Source organism: Heliconius melpomene, chromosome 6, assembly GCF_056956725.1.
Source record: "Heliconius melpomene rosina isolate 202511_hmr_F chromosome 6, ASM5695672v1, whole genome shotgun sequence".
Taxonomy (NCBI): domain Eukaryota; kingdom Metazoa; phylum Arthropoda; class Insecta; order Lepidoptera; family Nymphalidae; genus Heliconius; species Heliconius melpomene.
Genome location: NC_140394.1, coordinates 13,529,232 through 13,545,868, shown reverse-complemented (window position 1 = coordinate 13,545,868; position 16,637 = coordinate 13,529,232). Strand labels below are relative to the sequence as shown.

Below are 16,637 nucleotides of genomic sequence, written 5' to 3'. Positions count from 1 at the left end.
TTCGTATCTTTTAAGAATAACGTGTAGTTATCATATTCCTGTCTTAAAATTGTAATTTCAATATATTTTTTATTGTGAGGGATATTTTTCCATAATGGTATTAATCCTTATCCTTTAAAATACTTTATTAATTTTCTACGTTAAACGAAGATAAAATTTGCTTTTTACACTATTTCGAATTTGCGAATAGTTTTAGAGAAAAACGCATTTAATTGTTAACACATCACGCCGTTCACACATCAGCTGTATCGAGTCATGTTTCACTTATCCCTTACTCTCAGCATATAAATAAGTATATTGGTTACGTTGGCCATTTAATATAGATCAAAACTGTCTTTTACTGTTTTTCATTTTAATAAGTACTTTAGAAGTTGATACAATATCAAAAAATCCTTGCTACGAAACGCGCCCCGCGACGTTTTGCTTATACAAGCGCGTCCACCGTGCCGCCTGCCTTCCACGCATCGGTGGTTCAGTGGTAGAATGCTCGCCTGCCACGCGGGCGGCCCGGGTTCGATTCCCGGCCGATGCATTCTAATTAATTTTCCTCACAGGCAGCCACGTAGTGCCTACCCAAATGGTGTCGCTGTTTTAACAGCATTAACCACAATCTCGAAAAAAACCCGCCTGCCTCTATAGCAAAGAAGATTTAGATGCCTTATATTGGACAATTGAAGTTGAATGTATTATTTCAGCGCGATATATTTGGTTTCATATTTTTTGTAGTAGTTATTAGTAGGTAGGTTTTTGTTTATAATTTCTTCCGTTTAAAAATACTTAATCATTTAAACATCTAAAAATAGTTATTTAAATATATTCTAATAAGTACTTGAAAAGATTAGTAGCACAGATTTAAAATTACGGTACCTACTAAAAAATCCTTGCTGTGTAAAACAATTGGAAAATTCTTATTGAAACTACGAAAATGCGGGTTGCATTAGGGTTTAATTAATTTTCACATTATCTTGAGTGCTTTGCAAACATATATTATATGAATAAGTAGTAGTAGTAGTTAAAGCGGGCGAAGCCGCAAGAGGGTCGCTAGTCTAGTTATAATCTTAATTTAAGTAGCAGATAAATATAAAACATAATTAAAATTAATGATTATGGAAATGTTAAAAAATACGGGCTACGGACGTCACGTGTTTAGTTAAGGAAAGAAAAAATAATATATAAAAAGAAAACCATCGTTTATTAGGTATTTTTGTCACTTATTGAATACTGATTCAATAGTAGGTTATTCGAATTTTTTAAACAAAAGACTCTTTTCATAAGTTATTGACTGAGTATTAAACAAAATGATTATAATTATCAAGGTCAACAATATTATAATTAAAAAAGAACATAACTTTAGTTAAATTACTCAGGCGAGAAAAAGGCTTTTTAAAAATTATTTATTTAATTTTATAAACAACCTTTCTGTTTTAAAGCAAGTTGAAGACAGAGAATCTTTATTAAAATTTTATATAATTCGAAACAGTTAACTCATCAAAATACTAAAACACTATTGTTCGATTCCGCGAGGTGCAAGTGCGGCGTCATGGGAATGTATCCCAACTTCATGGGAATGTAACTTCTCCCTTCTTAAGATGAAGCTGGTCCTGCAGGTTCCTGAAGCGTCCTCGCTGCTGGTTTCCTCCGGGACTCTGGGAAAATGCTTGTAGATTTTCCAAAAATAACATTTATTTTTATTTATTTGAAAAGATTTATTTATTTGAAAATGTTTAATGTTTAAAAAATTAAAAACTACATAATATATTTTTTATGAATTAATAAATTTCCTTATTATAATTATTAGTATCAAACTACTATCGAAACTAAACCATATATAATACTATGATTAACTCTAGAAATAGTAAAAATATTTTTTTTTTGTTCTTTATAAGTAAATCTAATTTATATTCTATTTTATTTCTATAAACCTTATGTATCCTTTAAGATGAAGTATTCTCGCATACAACAAAATAAGTTCTTTAAAATTATTATATATTATATAATATTATTATATATATAATACTTATTTGTATATAAAATTATTATATATAATATTTATTTGTATATAGAACTATTATATATAATATTTATTCGTTATTAAGTAAATACAAGCAAGGTTAAATGTATTGTTTTGTTTAAAAATAATAAAATTTAAATCATATAATATAATAAAATAAAATTCCATTATGTATGGGATCTAGGGTTATTTTGGCTCTTGTGTGAAACACGAGGGACCTGAAATAAGATGAGGCCTTCGTAGCAATTTATAACGAACTCTATTAGAATTAGAGTTTGGATGATTTTTTATAATCTCCGTTTTATAGTAAGGGTGCAAATTAATTATTTTATACGGACCTTTGAAATCTGGTATGGCTTCATCTCTGAGCGCCTTCTTAGCTACTTGCTCATAGACTGTTTCACCTACCTTATGTGGTTTTCTTATGTACTTCCTCAAAAATGATACCATTTTCTTCTCAGTATTGTTTACTTTTACCAATGTCCTAGTGTTAGTTAATCTATTATCTACTCTGTATTTCGAGCTGGGTGTTATTTTAGGGTTAAACTGCCTAACTTGTCTGTCATTATCGTTATATTTAATTAATAAGCCTTTATTTTTGTTTTCTATTTGGGAATGGTTAGTGGACACTAAGTTATTGGGAACAATAGTACTGATACTCGTACTGTCAGTCTCTGGTGTGAGAATCTTATGTCTGTCGTTGTCAGGCTCTATGTTATTATCGTTATTATTACTAGATACAAGGGGTACCTGCGCTACGTTTTTTTTTATTAGTTTGTGCACTTAAGTCTTGGGGTATACTGTCATTTATATTGTCGTCTTTATTATTATTAGAATTTACGGTTGATAATGATTCGACATTTTTATGAGATATTTCAATCATAGGAAAGGCGTCGGCTTTTGTATTTTGTTTGCCTTTTTTATATATAACATTATGTGGTCGTAATTTAAATGTACCTATGTTACATATGGTTCGTCCTTCTGAATTGGTATTAATTAATACCAAAGTAATTACTTTAGTTATAAATTTTCCATTTTTAACATTAATAATAGCAGCAGGGGATGTTAATCCCTTAGACCAAATATAGTCGTCGTAGATATAAAATCCGTCAGTATAGTTTGTTTTTAACGTGATAAGTTTTTCACACTTTGGTTCTATTTTTATAAGTTTCTTATTATAGTCGAAATAAATAGGAATGTCGGCTGTCGCTGTGTGTAGTATTTTATTTTTCAAATTAATATTACTAGATAATGATTTTAATAAATCTAGACCTATTAGTCCTTTATATTTAGGGTCGAACTCAAAAATAAGGAATTTATGAAAAATATCACTATTAAAGATTGGGAGTAAGGGTAAATTCACTACATGACTATGCTGTGTTGTCGCACAGCACAGCTCCACTATCCAGAGGATGTTCTGACTAATATCTGTCCGATATTTGTTTGTGGGCATACGGGTACGCGACCCCGGATCCTCGAGCCGCCACTCTTACATCCTCATCCAGTCCGTAAGAATGGTGTCCTAACTCCCCCCCTTCCCCTCCTCTTTTCCTTAGCTCCCTCCTTTTACCTATCCTACCCCTTCTATTTTCCTTTCCCTTCAGTTTTTCCCCACAAAGGGGTTTTGGAGGTCAGACGGCAGTCGCTCCACGAAAACCGCAAACCGCCATAAACGAAATGGAACGAACCAAGAACAGACTGGGTACGGCTAGGGCGTCGCCGCAAAACGACAAGCAGGCACATCGCCCTACACCTGCGACAAGTGGGCAAGGGCTACCGTGTCATGTACGGACACGGCTAAAGACGCTAGTACCCAGAAGGAAACTCCGCTTTGCAACGTGGAATATTGGCTCTCTGACCGGACGATGCAGGGAACTCGCAGATGTAAACACGCTGGAAGGGCAATAAGTCCCGTAACATCGGACAGGGTTACCGGCTTATATACACTGGGTCACCTTCGGGTAGAAACGGTGTAGCGGTAGTGCTTTCTGAAGAGCTTCAGAATGGGCTCCTTGAAGTTGACCGTCGCTCCGACCGCTTGATGCGAGTGAGGGTACTGATTGAGGGCGTTATCACAAACTTAATCAGTGCCTATGCTCCCCAGGCGGGATGTAGCGCGGCCGAAAAGGAGACATTCTGGGAGCAGTATGAAGGAGTGCTACTTGCTGTGCCGTGTACCGAAGTGGTCTTAGTTGGGGGGGACTTGAACGGGCACGTCGGTAGGGCTGCTGAGCCGTATGAACGTGTTCACGGGGGTTTTGGGCACGGTCTTCGCAATGCAGAGGGAGAAAACATTTTGAGAACCTGTATTGCGTCTGATCTGGCCGTCGTGAATACGTTCTTCCAAAAGAATTCTCAGCACCTTATCACGTATAAGTGCGGGTCCCACTCAACTCAAATAGACTACTTATTGACCAGACGGTGTCATATGGGCAGGGTAACTAACTGTAAGGTCATTCCAGGCGAAAGCCTAACGGCCCAACATCGTCTTCTTGTCATGGACTTTAACGTCACTCCGAAGAAGAAAGTAGCCGAGAAACGTAGACCTCGGATCAAGTGGTGGTTGCTGAATGGACCGATGCAGACCGATTTCCTGGCAGAGGTGAAAAGTCATAATCTTGCGACTAACACCGAGACTGCTCAGGATGCTTGGGATCGGGCTCAGTCGGCAATCATTGCGGCAGGCAGGCGAGTTCTTGGCGTTTCTAGGGGAGGACGTGTCATCGACAAGGAGACATGGTGGTGGAATGACGAGGTCCAGGAGGTGACTCGTGAAAAGAAGGCTGCCTTTAAGAAGTGGCAGGAATCCAACTCTCCTGAAGACAGACTGGAGTACACAGTAGCTAAACGTGCCAGTAAAAGAGCTGTAGCCAGAGCCCGCAGTGAGAGTTTGTCACCATTGTATGATAAACTTGAAACTGTGGAGGGGCAGAAGCTCATTTACAAACTGGCACGTTCCCGGGATAAAGTGACGCAAGATATCGCAAAATGTCTTTGCGTCAGAGATTCCCAGGGCACGCTGCTCTGTAATCATGACTCTGTGAAGGAGAGGTGGCGAAGCTACTTCCAGGAGTTGCTGAATACTCAGCACCCATGCAGTCTTCATCACGACCCACCGCCTAACCTCGGACTTATTGCCCCAATAACCCTTGACGAAACCCGTAATTGCCTTCGACGCATGAAGAACGGAAAAGCGATGGGACCTGACGACATTCCGATCGAAGCGTGGAAATCGTTGGGCTCTCTTGGTGTGCTCATGCTTACTGACCTTTTTAACCATATCTTGAACACTGGTAAGATGCCGCATCAGTGGCGGCTTAGCTTTATTACCCCTATTTACAAGGGAAGGGGCAGTGTTCAAGATTGTGATAGTTATAGGGGCATTAAGCTTATGAGTCATACCATGAAGCTCTTCGAGCGCATGATGATGAGCCTGAGGTAGGCTCCGCCGAGAGTGTACTGTCTCTGAGTCTCAATATGGATTTCAGCCAGGATCGGGCACCATGGACGCCATTTTCGCCCTCAGAACTTTGATGGAGGCATACAGGGAAAAAAGGAGAGCTCTGCACGTGGCCTTTTTAGATCTGCAGAAGGCCTTTGACTGTGTGCCTCGTCAGTGTATCTGGTGGGCATTGCGATCCAAAGGGATCCCTGAGGCCTATATTGAGATTATCAGGGGCATGTACCACGATTCCGCTTCTATGGTTAGGACTGCTGTTGGCGACACTAGACCCTTCCCGATTACAGTGGGGATTCACCAGGGCTCGGCTCTTAGTCCGTTCTTATTCAATGTAGTGCTCGATACTGTCTCGGCTCACATCCAGGACCAGCCTCCATGGCTGATGATGTATGCCGACGACATAGCACTCATTGCCGAGAACCGACTGACGCTGGAGCGTAAAGTGAACCTCTGGAAGGGTACGCTTGAGAACGGCGGTCTTAAACTAAATGTGTCGAAGACAGAGTACATGGCCTGCGACCGCAGAATACCGCCCAAGCTCAAGGGGCTGATATACAAGAGCATCGTCCGACCGGTTCTTTTATACGGCAGCGAATGTTGGCCAGCATTATCTCGGCACACTCAGGAGCTTCACGTCACGGAAATGAAGATGCTGAGGTGGATGTGCGGCGTAACGCGGTCTGACCGCATACGCAACACATTCATTCGAGGTAGTTTTGGGGTCCGTGACGTAGCGGATAAGCTCCAAGAGCGTCGCTTGAGATGGTTTGGCCACGTTACGCGCCGGCCTAAGAACTATGTCGGACGCAAGTGCCTTGCTATACCAGTTCCTGGGGCGCGACCTCCCGGACGCCCAAGGAAGCGCTGGTTGGATGTCGTGATGCAGGACATGAGAGCCAATGGTCTAACCACCGAGGACGCAAAAGATCGTGCAAAGTGGAGTAGGTTAAGTAGGAAGGCAGACCCTGGTAATAGCCGGGATTAATGCCAGGAAGAAGAAGACTATGCTGTGTTGTCGCATGAGCTGTTTTTATTTCAAATGGTTCATATTCTACACAATTTTGAAAAATAGAATTAAATATAACTTCTGGTGAAGTAAGGGATCTAGAAGCTCCTGTGTCAATTAAAAACTTACCCCTAAATTCGGGAATTACTATCTAGGGTAAATGATCTTTATCTTGGTTATTTATTTTTATTATCTCTTTAGGTCTGGGTCTATGCCTAACGTAAAATCCTGCTGGTTACTTATTTCGTCATTAACATGTTCATAAGTATCCTGCTCGTCTGGTATATGTATATTATCATAATAATACTCACCTGGGGTATAGTGTTGAGAGTACTCATTGAGTTGTTGCTCCTGTGGCTCGTCTGTGTAGAAGAGTTCCTCCACTGCGAACTGCGGCTTCTCTGGTTTATTTGTTGACCTCATAGTCACATCTGATATTTTTTGAGGTGGATTTATTTGCTGGTGAGGGATGTTACCTCTTTGATTAATAAAAGGTCTATAATTACCTGAGGGTTGTCGGTTTTTCCATGGTAGCATCGACTGAACCCACTGCTGACGTTGTTCTGGTGTCCAGTTATTTTGTCTAGGGGTAAAATTTGAATTTACGTGCATAGGTGGATTATTCAATCTAAATTGTGAATTTGGAAATGGAATAAAGGTTCTATGATTGTCTTTAACCTTACTCTGGGGGTTTGACATATTAAAATTATTATTGAATCTATTGTATGTGAGCTTAGCTTCTTCTTGCCTAGCTGCTATAATGGCTAGTTCTAATGTGGTAGGCCTGGCTAAACGTACACCTATCGAAATTACCAAACCACACAGAAGTGGAGTGGCACGTATTCAGATGATGTGGATGATACTTTAGTTTGTGACGTACTGTGCGGATAGAAAATTCGGCGGCAGGTAACAGGTCAAACATTTCTCCAGAACACTCCCCGTAATAAATGCAGTAGAGAAAGCACAGTGAGGAGACATCACTGCACAAAGCGAATGTGTCAAGCCTTTCACACATCATTGGGGCTCCAACGTTCCCTACGGCTCTACGTCGTATACGATGCGTATGTATCAAGTGGGTCAAGCTGTTACATGATGATGCACCAGCCCAAAGATGAGAAGAGTACTCCATATGAAGCCGAACCTGGGCCCTATTCAGGGCCAATCGGTGTTTTGGTGTGAAATACTGTCGCGCTCTGCTTATTAAAATTAAATTTACCTAGTTATTGAAGTGATAAGCATTAAAGGCTTAGTCTATCTATAAACCTTTCCTAACCACTTTCTAACAACTCTTCAAGTTTTCTATTAAACATTTTTTTGTTAATTATTATTAGCATTAATAACCATAAGATTAATACACCAGTACCATACTTATTACGTTTTATCGTTATCAGATTATCAGTTTTCACGTAAAAAAGGCCCAAACCAACAATTCCGTACGTTTATCATTACTAATCATTAGTATACATATTTGTTTTAAGTTTAATCATTGTTGTTATTCTCATAATAACATTAAATAAATCCGATTATGTTCTTTTACAAAACTGATATGTGCATATTTTTCACTTGTAAGAAATGGTTACAAGACAAATCTGATATGTGCATCAAAATGGTTAAAAAAAATTATTGCAGATGAAGGGTACATTTTATCATTTTCGCTTGTATCTCTGTTCAAACATAACATATTTTGTCACCATACTGCATTTATAATTTTTTGATAAAGCTATTATTTAATAAATAAGATAGTTTTTTGTCTCTCCTGAAAACTTGACTAAAAACACTTAGCGGTTTTGGCAAGCGCAACGACGTTATATTAAATGTAAATCGAATCGAATAGAACTGATGGATTCTGAGACTATTTTTTCTCAAAATCAGAAATTTGTAGGTTAAAAAATCGATCCTCAGACGGAGGGGTACAGGTGTGTGACAGATTAAGGGTTCGATGGCTATCCTGGTATGTGCTGAATATAGTGTGAAGTTAAAGCAAAAGTAGTGTTGGTATTAGGTACAGGATCAGAGACACACACAGAGATAGTGTCCAGACACTCTGTTCCCTGCCATCCATCTAAATATAGGGCTGTTCCTGTATGTGTTGTTTTTTAAACTAATAATGTAACTATGTATTTTTTCAGATCCGCCGCCCATTCTAGGTGAGACGCTCTTTTATTTAAACTGACAATTTTAAAATTAATTATCGTCGATAAATAAATAATTTGCAAAATAATAAATATATTATTAATAAGTTAATATTTTAATATGTTATTCCCAAAGTTTTCAATAATGAAATTCCCTTATAAAAACTAATTTGGACGCCTTTTTAATGCATTTGCAGTGTTATTCCTCATTTATTTAGAAAGCATAAAAATTTAAATGTAGCGGGATTTTATATTATTTTTATTGTTGCTTTCTAAATTAATAGTTTTTTCTTTTCTATGTGTGTAACATCATAAATGCGTTAGCTCTCTCTAGTAATTATCAGTAATTATCTGTGGGTAGTAGAAGTTTGTACAGTCTCGATGAGAACGTCTGGCTTAGTGGCCGGAGCCCCGTCTTATATCTCGCTAAGTTAAATTTTTTATGTTTTCTATATAAATAATTTGGAAGCCGTTACTCAACTACCGTAACGTAGTTCTCGTACTCGTAAATAGTACCTACTATATACATTTTAAGTTAGTATGAGTGCTAACACTTCCTTCTTCCCATTTTGCCTGAATTTGTGACCTCAACGCCGCGTTATGATTTATTCAATTAGATTAGATCTAGACCACAAAACTCGCACAAATACGTCACATACGTTTATTTAGACATTATAATATGTAAATAAATAAAATACTTTTAATTATTCTACAAAAAAACTTACACATAGTTTTTATTAAAAACAAGAAAATTGGTTTGTAAATGTGAAAATACATACATACTTTTTAAAAGAAAACCACTTATAAAATATATTTAACTATATATATTTAGACATTTATTACTATTTGTGCACCTTCGCTTAAAACTTTTCATCTATATTCAATTATGAACTGCCTGTTATTCCTATATAGGAGTACGTCGCAGTATTATGCATAGTATATGAACGCAATGTTCAATTATTGTGCACCCAGCATTATATTCGGCCTAAATAAATTATTATTATAAATTTGTTATTTTCTTAAAATAGGAAAATGCAATGGAAATAACGGAGGAGTGAATAATTGTATTGGAAATGACGATGGTAATGGAGGAGGAGCTGGCGCAGGTGAAGGAGCTGGCGGAAATGGAGGAGGAGCTAGTGTAGGAGCAGGTTCTGGAAGTTTCGGAGGCGCTGGCGCAGAAGCAGGATCTGGCGGTAATGGAGTTGGCGCTGGTGCCGGATCTGGTGGTGATAGAAGAGAACCTAGAGCAGGAGAAGGCCCTGGATTCTCTGGCGGTAATAAAGGAGGAGCCGGCGCAGGAGGAGGATCTGGCTGTAATGGAGGAGGAGCTGGTGCGGGAGCAGGTTCTGGAAGTTTCAGAGGGGCTGGCGCAGAAGCAGGATCTAGCGGTAATGGAGCTGGCGCTGGAGCCGGATCTGGTGGTAATAGAAGAGAACCTGGTGCTGGAGAGGGCCCTGGATTCTCTGGCGGTAATAAAGAAGGAGTTGGCGCAGGAGGAGGATCTGGCGGTAATGGAGGTGGAGCTGCCGTTGGAGCCGGATCTGGTGGTAATAGAGGAAGAGCGGGTGCTGGAGCAGGCACTGGAGCAGGTGCTGGAGGTACCGGGGGAGGAGCGGGTGTTGGAGCAGGTTCCGGAGGTATCGGAGACTTTACCGGTCTTGGTCTTGGCTTTGGTTTAGGTAATGGAGCAGGAGCTGGTGCAGGAAAAGAATCTGGAGGTGCTGGTGCTGAAAATGGATCTGGTTCAAATAGCAATGGGATAGTCTTTGGTTTAGCATAAAGCTATTTAAATCTTCAATAAATATATTTGAATAGTGTTACAAATATTTTGATTAAATTATTTAGTGTAAATAAAAGCATACGTATAATTTTCTTTTTATTCATTCTTTGATATCTTATTTCCCGATTTTAGAGTTCCAAGTTAAAAAAAACAAAGTAGAGACTAAGCAATTTCGACATACTATCAAAGGTAGCAGGACTCGAAGCCGTACTGTCTAACCACAAACGCCCCAAATAATTTTTATATTCGTACATAAATTTATTACTAAAGTATATAATATTTGGTTAAATTTGTGACTAAAAGGTAGAGGTAATTTAGACACTAGTTAGCTTAGTAGCCTATTAGGTACCTTAAGATCAAATTTTAGATATACATTTTGAAATTTAAAACTAACGACATTGAAGACTATCGTCTTAACTGAAATCGAACTTTTGGAGGCATTATCGAATTGTCCTCAATTAAAAAATAATAATTGATCTCCTCCAGTGAGTGTACGAAAAATGACAAAAATAAAACAATTGACGCACAAAAGACGGTCTTATCGCTAATCAGCGATTTCTAGCAGACAACCTTCGGGTTAGGAAATTTGTGATAACATAGAGTGGGTGGTTGTCACTCCCTTGTGCCGCTGCCCCGCGACGGCCCCTACCGTGGGCACCTTTTTAATTGTTAAATACAATGCTCTTTCGTTCTTCTAAAGAGTATGATAAACTAATTTTGTTCGAACCAACCCAAAATATGTTTGTACCGATAATCATGTGAATATCACCAGCCTTACAAACCTTGCCTTAACAAGGAAACCTTTAGAATAGTTTTCAATTATGGAATGTATTTTAACGCGAAACAATTTTTATTTATTCCATGTATAGGTTTATCTAAATTTATATATTTTAATTTCAATGAGTGACGTAAGCTTTCGGTAGTAATGCACGATGAACTTGCACACACTAATAAATCACTTAAAAAACAGAGAACAATCAATTAAACTATGATCGGGCGATCATTTAGGATTTGGTTTTATAGATGAGTTGCTATTATGATCTTCGCAATCATTCGTTAAATCTACATTAAATAAATAAATACATTAAATTAAAAACATTACATTAAATTAAATAATAATGTTTAAATAAATATTTAAAGTTATCTTATTACAAAATAAATGATTGAATTATATGAGTAATTATAAAGAACTTAAGAACTAGTTTATAAGAATAATCTAGTACAAACCTACCTGTTGAAACTACGAAATATTGCTATTATAATAGCAATTAAATACAATTGGCAATAAACGATTCATTTATTATACATGGTTTTACTTTAAAATCACAAATTAATGTAATAGACATCTATTACATTAACTTGAATAGAAAACAACTAATGAGTTAATATCAATAATATGCCTATAATTAAACACTGATTGATCGCCTCCCTAACTTTTTTGGACAATGTGGCTCGTTGGACAATGTAGTGATTCTCCCTCTATCAGGTGGACTTCTTAAAGGTCTTGGAAATTTCTTGGAAAAGGAAAATATTACAATGCTCTATGGTAGGATAATTGTAAGACAAAAGAAACATTATTTTTATCATTTATTAACATATATGTGATTCAAGAATTGTTGCCATTAAATTATTTGAGGCGTTTGGCCTGAACAATCATGATCATGCCCACCAATCATGGCCAGAAGCCACAATGACCTGAATTATTTTGATTTCCACTCTCTGGTAATTGAAAAACAAAGTGTGGTCTTCAGTTCCACTACTTATCACGCATTGTTTCGAAGACAGGTGGCGCGTTGAGAATAATGTCTTGACAGTTAACAAGTTCCTATTTCCCAAGTTCCAATTTTTTTTAATGATACAGTATCCCGCACGTAGCAAGGTACAGAGTAAGGTAAGAGAGAAATTGTGAACCTTATGTTAAGACACTCCGTTCTCTATTTCCTGCCGAATTCTAGTGGCATTGCTTGTTTAATGGGAGAACTCATCGCTGCGCTGAAATGAAAATACTAAGCATCTAATTTGTTTACATCACCTCACTCACAACCTGTCGCGTTTACAGTCACACGTACTCAACACTTAGGTCTACGGTCCCTCGAGGAGTCGAGGCACAGAACATCTATACTACTCAATCAACCCGAAATATATTTGTAGTACATTTCATACAATATAAGAGCATATGCCCGCAAACTTAGTTGAATCCGACTCATATTTGACCGTTTTGCTACATACATAGGCAGATACACGTAAACGTTACCCTCCTTTGCATCGCGCAGTCGGGTAAAAGTCAGTTCAGAGGACCATTATATGAGTCACATAACCAACTGTCAAGACATGAGTCGTCGCACTTATTATTCAATTCAATAAATTATATATCGGTTCGGTTCTTTATTTATGGCGCTTCGAGCGTGCAAAAATTATATATCTGGGAAGCAGATTATTTAATAGTTGCCAGTTGTCAAAACCAGATGGCGTTGCCTGTCACTCTGACGTGACACCGATCAATGACAATCGCATAAAACCAACCGCACGGACGTTGTAAGCTTAGTCGGATCGCCTGCCCGCCGTCGAGAAAGCACCTCTGCATACTCCAGCGGCACGAATCCTACCAGTCCCAAGGCATTCACCAATATTTCATTACGCAAATACTGCTGAAGTTCCGCCAGCGCCCCTAGGCGCCGCGACGCGACACCGACGCCCTTGCGTCGTTCCGTTTGACCGCGCGATCGCGACCACGATCAATGACTGCCGCGCGCGGGCACTGAAGCCAGCCAGCTCACCATAAGCGGCCGCAGCGGCGCCCAGCGTGACCGCTCTCCCTCGCGCCCTCGTGTCTCCGCGACACCAGGATGATCAATGCCGATCGTCGAAGCCACTCCTCCCCGGCTCTGCACCCCGCAGACCCCTCAACACCGAGGATGCCCGACGAACACCGGAAATACGCGATGTTACCGCGTGCCCTCTCGGCGCTCCGCCCACCTCGGCCGAGTGGACGACCGCCCCCGCACTGACGACACCGAAGCCTCAGCGACCCTCCAGGGCCGCTTCCAAGGAGCTGCCGCAACCGCAGCGCTCCCCCTCCGCGCCATCCCGCATTGAGATGGACTTATCGCCGCAGTCGCAGCTAAACTCGGACATGCTTGTTGTATCCGAGTTACAGAAGCGCGGGTCTCTTTCCCGGTCGCTCATGGTGCATATTGCTATGTACCTGAACGACAAGGGAAAAGAGCTCGAACGCGCTAGCGCGGCTGCCTCCGCCGCCGACTCACCAATGGGCGCCTTGCCCCCGCAGACGCCCTTACGACGACCTCGGCCCTCAGACGGCGCCGACGAAGAGGCCGCAAAGCGCGTGTGCGCGCAATTACGCGCCGCCCCGGCCTCCAGCTCCCGCGACCCCCGCCTGCGCCAGCGGGACCCAAGGGATACTCCGCCCGCCGCCTCCAGCACTGCCGGCAGTAGCCAGCCCGTCACCGCATCACCCAGTGCAGGTACGTTCTCTGACGCACTTAGGGCCTCTGACCCGGGCCCGACTGCAGCACCATCGCCGACGCCGGCCACCACCTCGGCCGCGCCGCCCCCACCGAAGCCGCGCTTTCCGCCTCTAGTGGTGGAAAAACTCCCCGACTTGGCGCGTCACCTTCGCGCGCTCTGCGACCTCATTGGCCACGCCCCCAACGCACGCCCCTTTGGACAGGGCGTGCGCTTCTCACCGGAATCCGTTGAAGAATACCGCGTAATCCAGCGGTACCTCTCCGACCTGGAGAAGTCGGAACGAATCTCGTGGATTTCATACGCTCTACCGGCGGAAAAGAGTAGGAAGATTGCCATAAGAGGGCTGCCGGTTACGACGACACCCGACGAGATAACCGATGCTCTCTGAGAGCTCCGAGAGACACTCCGAATCTGATACCCGGCATATACCAAATTACTGAACTACTGAACATGCCGGGTATCAAAGTGGAACCCTGGAGGAGTAAGCGGGGCCCGGCGCAGTGCCATCGCTGCCAGGCGTTTCGGCACTCTAGCCATGGCTGCCACCGACGCCTGGCCTGCGTGAGGTATGGGGAGGAACACCTCGCGCGCGACTGCCCGCGCCCGCTCGAAGTAGCCGCTAACCCGCCATCTAACAAAGGAGGAAGGCGGCCAAAGAAAAGGAGAGGGAAGAGAACGAGGAGGCAACAGGAGCAGGCCCCGGCTCCCACTACACGCACCCCCGCAGCCGCTGCCCCCACTGCAGGCACCACCGCAGCCACAACATGCACACTGCAGACGGAGGCCAAGGCGCAGCCTGCACTCATTGCCATCGACAGGGCCCTTGACACCCTCAAAAACGTTCTCCTCGCCCTGAGGGAAGGTAAAGACCCTGTCCAGTGTGTCATGGAGGGAATGAAGAACCTACTTACAATTCACATCTAAATTAAGGATAATATATTGGAACGCCCGGGGGCTGCGAAGGAAGATGCCCGCCCTCCGCTATATCCTGCGCCAACACAACGTCGACTCTGGCCGCGGGCGATTGGAACGCGCACCACACTGCCTGGGGTTGTCGCTCCACCAACCAGGCAGGGCGATACGTTTACCGCGACGCCCAAAGGCGCGGTTACGAAATCGAGGGCCCTGACGAGCCCACACATTTTTCGGACAACACCAGACACGACCCCACGACGATCGACTTGGTCGTGCACAGGGGGTTAGATGCAATAGACCTAGAAGTTATCCCGGACGCCTTCAGATCCGATCACCAGCCTGTCCTTGTCTCACTTGAGGGCAGGCCGACCCTCGCCAGAGTGGTCGAATCTGTTGGGAGCACTTTAACGAAACGTGCAACGAACCCCTAGTCGACGCAGCCAGCATCGACCGCCTTGAAAGCGCCATAGTGGGCAATATTAAGGACGCCGTCGACACTGCCACTACTCCACCCAGTCAGCGCGGACTCCCTCCCACACCCAGGTGGATAGAAGACCTCATCCAAAAGAAGAGGGACCCTGCCACAAACCAAGCTCAACAGGCTTATCGAACAGGTCAGAGTCGATCCTTGGCGATCGAGAGGCCCACAGATGGGAGGAGCGGATCTTCAAGGCATGTGAGGACTACCCCTCACTGAACAAGCTCAGCCGCCAAATAATGAAGAAGAAGCCCCCAGCCCGCCTACTACTCCACCAAGACGGCTCCCTGAGATACTCCTCAGAGGAGAGAGCCGACATGCTGGCGGAATATTTGGCGGCCCAATTCCAGCCGAATCCCAGTGAGTGCCCAGCCTCCATGCCGAGGTCGAAGAGGAGGTGAAGACGCGCCTCTCCTCACTCAAGGCCCTCACTGCTCCTGACCCACCATTCTTCTCACCTTCGGCCGTGAAGAAGGCAATCCGGGGCCTCAAGCCCAGGAAGGCTCCCGGAAAAGACGGGATCACCAACAGCGCCCTGCGTCACCTCGACAACCGACTGATTGCGGCAACGGCCAGACTCTTCAGCGCCATTCTGCGCCTGGGTTACTTCCCCCAGGCGTGGAAGGAGGGTCTGGTCGTGATTATCCCGAAGCTCGGGAAGGACCATAGGAGGCCGGAGGGCTATCGCCCCATCACGCTCTTGAACGCCATCGCCAAACTGTTCGAGAGGATGTTACTCCCACTCCTGCAGCCGCACCTGCAACCGCGGCCCGAACAGTTTGGCTTCCGAAGCGGCCACTCAACCACGCTCCAAGTGGCCTGAGTGATCCACTTCGCCGCAGCAGCCGACAACAGGAAGGAGAGTGCATGTGCAGCCTTCCTGGACGTCACCGGCGCCTTCGACCGCGTCTGGCACCCAGGCCTTCTGACGAAGATTCTCCGTACGGGAACCCCGCACCACGTCGTCGCCGTCCTAGCCGCTTTTCTCGACGGCAGGACCTTTCGCGTCAGAGTGGAGAGTGCAGTTTCCCGCAGCCACCTGATCGCCGCCGGGGTACCACAGGGCAGCTCACTATCCCCTGCCCTGCATGCCCTCTACACGGATGACATCCCGCTAGAGCAGGGCTCGATGTTGGCTCTCTACGCCGACGACATCGCCCTGCTCGCGAAGAGCCTGACGCCTGTCCACGCCGCCACCAAACTCCAGCGAGCACTCGACTTGCTTCCCCGCTGGCTGTCAGAGTGGAGGCTCACCCTCAGCGTGGCTAAAACCCAGGCAATACTGTTTGGAGGCCACCTGAGATTCCCTCCTCCGCTGCGCCTGCTGGGCGAGCAGGTCCCCTGGAGCAAGGAGATCACCTAA

At 43.3% G+C, this 16,637-nt stretch overlaps 1 protein-coding gene and 1 non-coding gene across 2 annotated transcripts; both read left to right on the top strand.

Annotated features, from left to right (window-relative positions):
• The first annotated feature begins 461 nt into the window (after window positions 1–461).
• TRNAG-GCC (transfer RNA glycine (anticodon GCC)) lies at window positions 462–532 on the top strand. The gene has a single exon. It is a non-coding gene; the product is annotated as a tRNA-Gly (tRNA).
• A 13,799-nt stretch (window positions 533–14,331) lies between these two features.
• Window positions 14,332–16,637, top strand: LOC146538673 (uncharacterized). Its single transcript, XM_085187082.1, has 4 exons — window positions 14,332–14,743; window positions 14,845–15,188; window positions 15,340–15,634; window positions 16,117–16,637. The coding sequence occupies exons 1-4, from the start codon at window positions 14,332–14,334 to the stop codon at window positions 16,635–16,637; spliced, it is 1,572 nt and encodes a 523-aa protein (XP_085043208.1).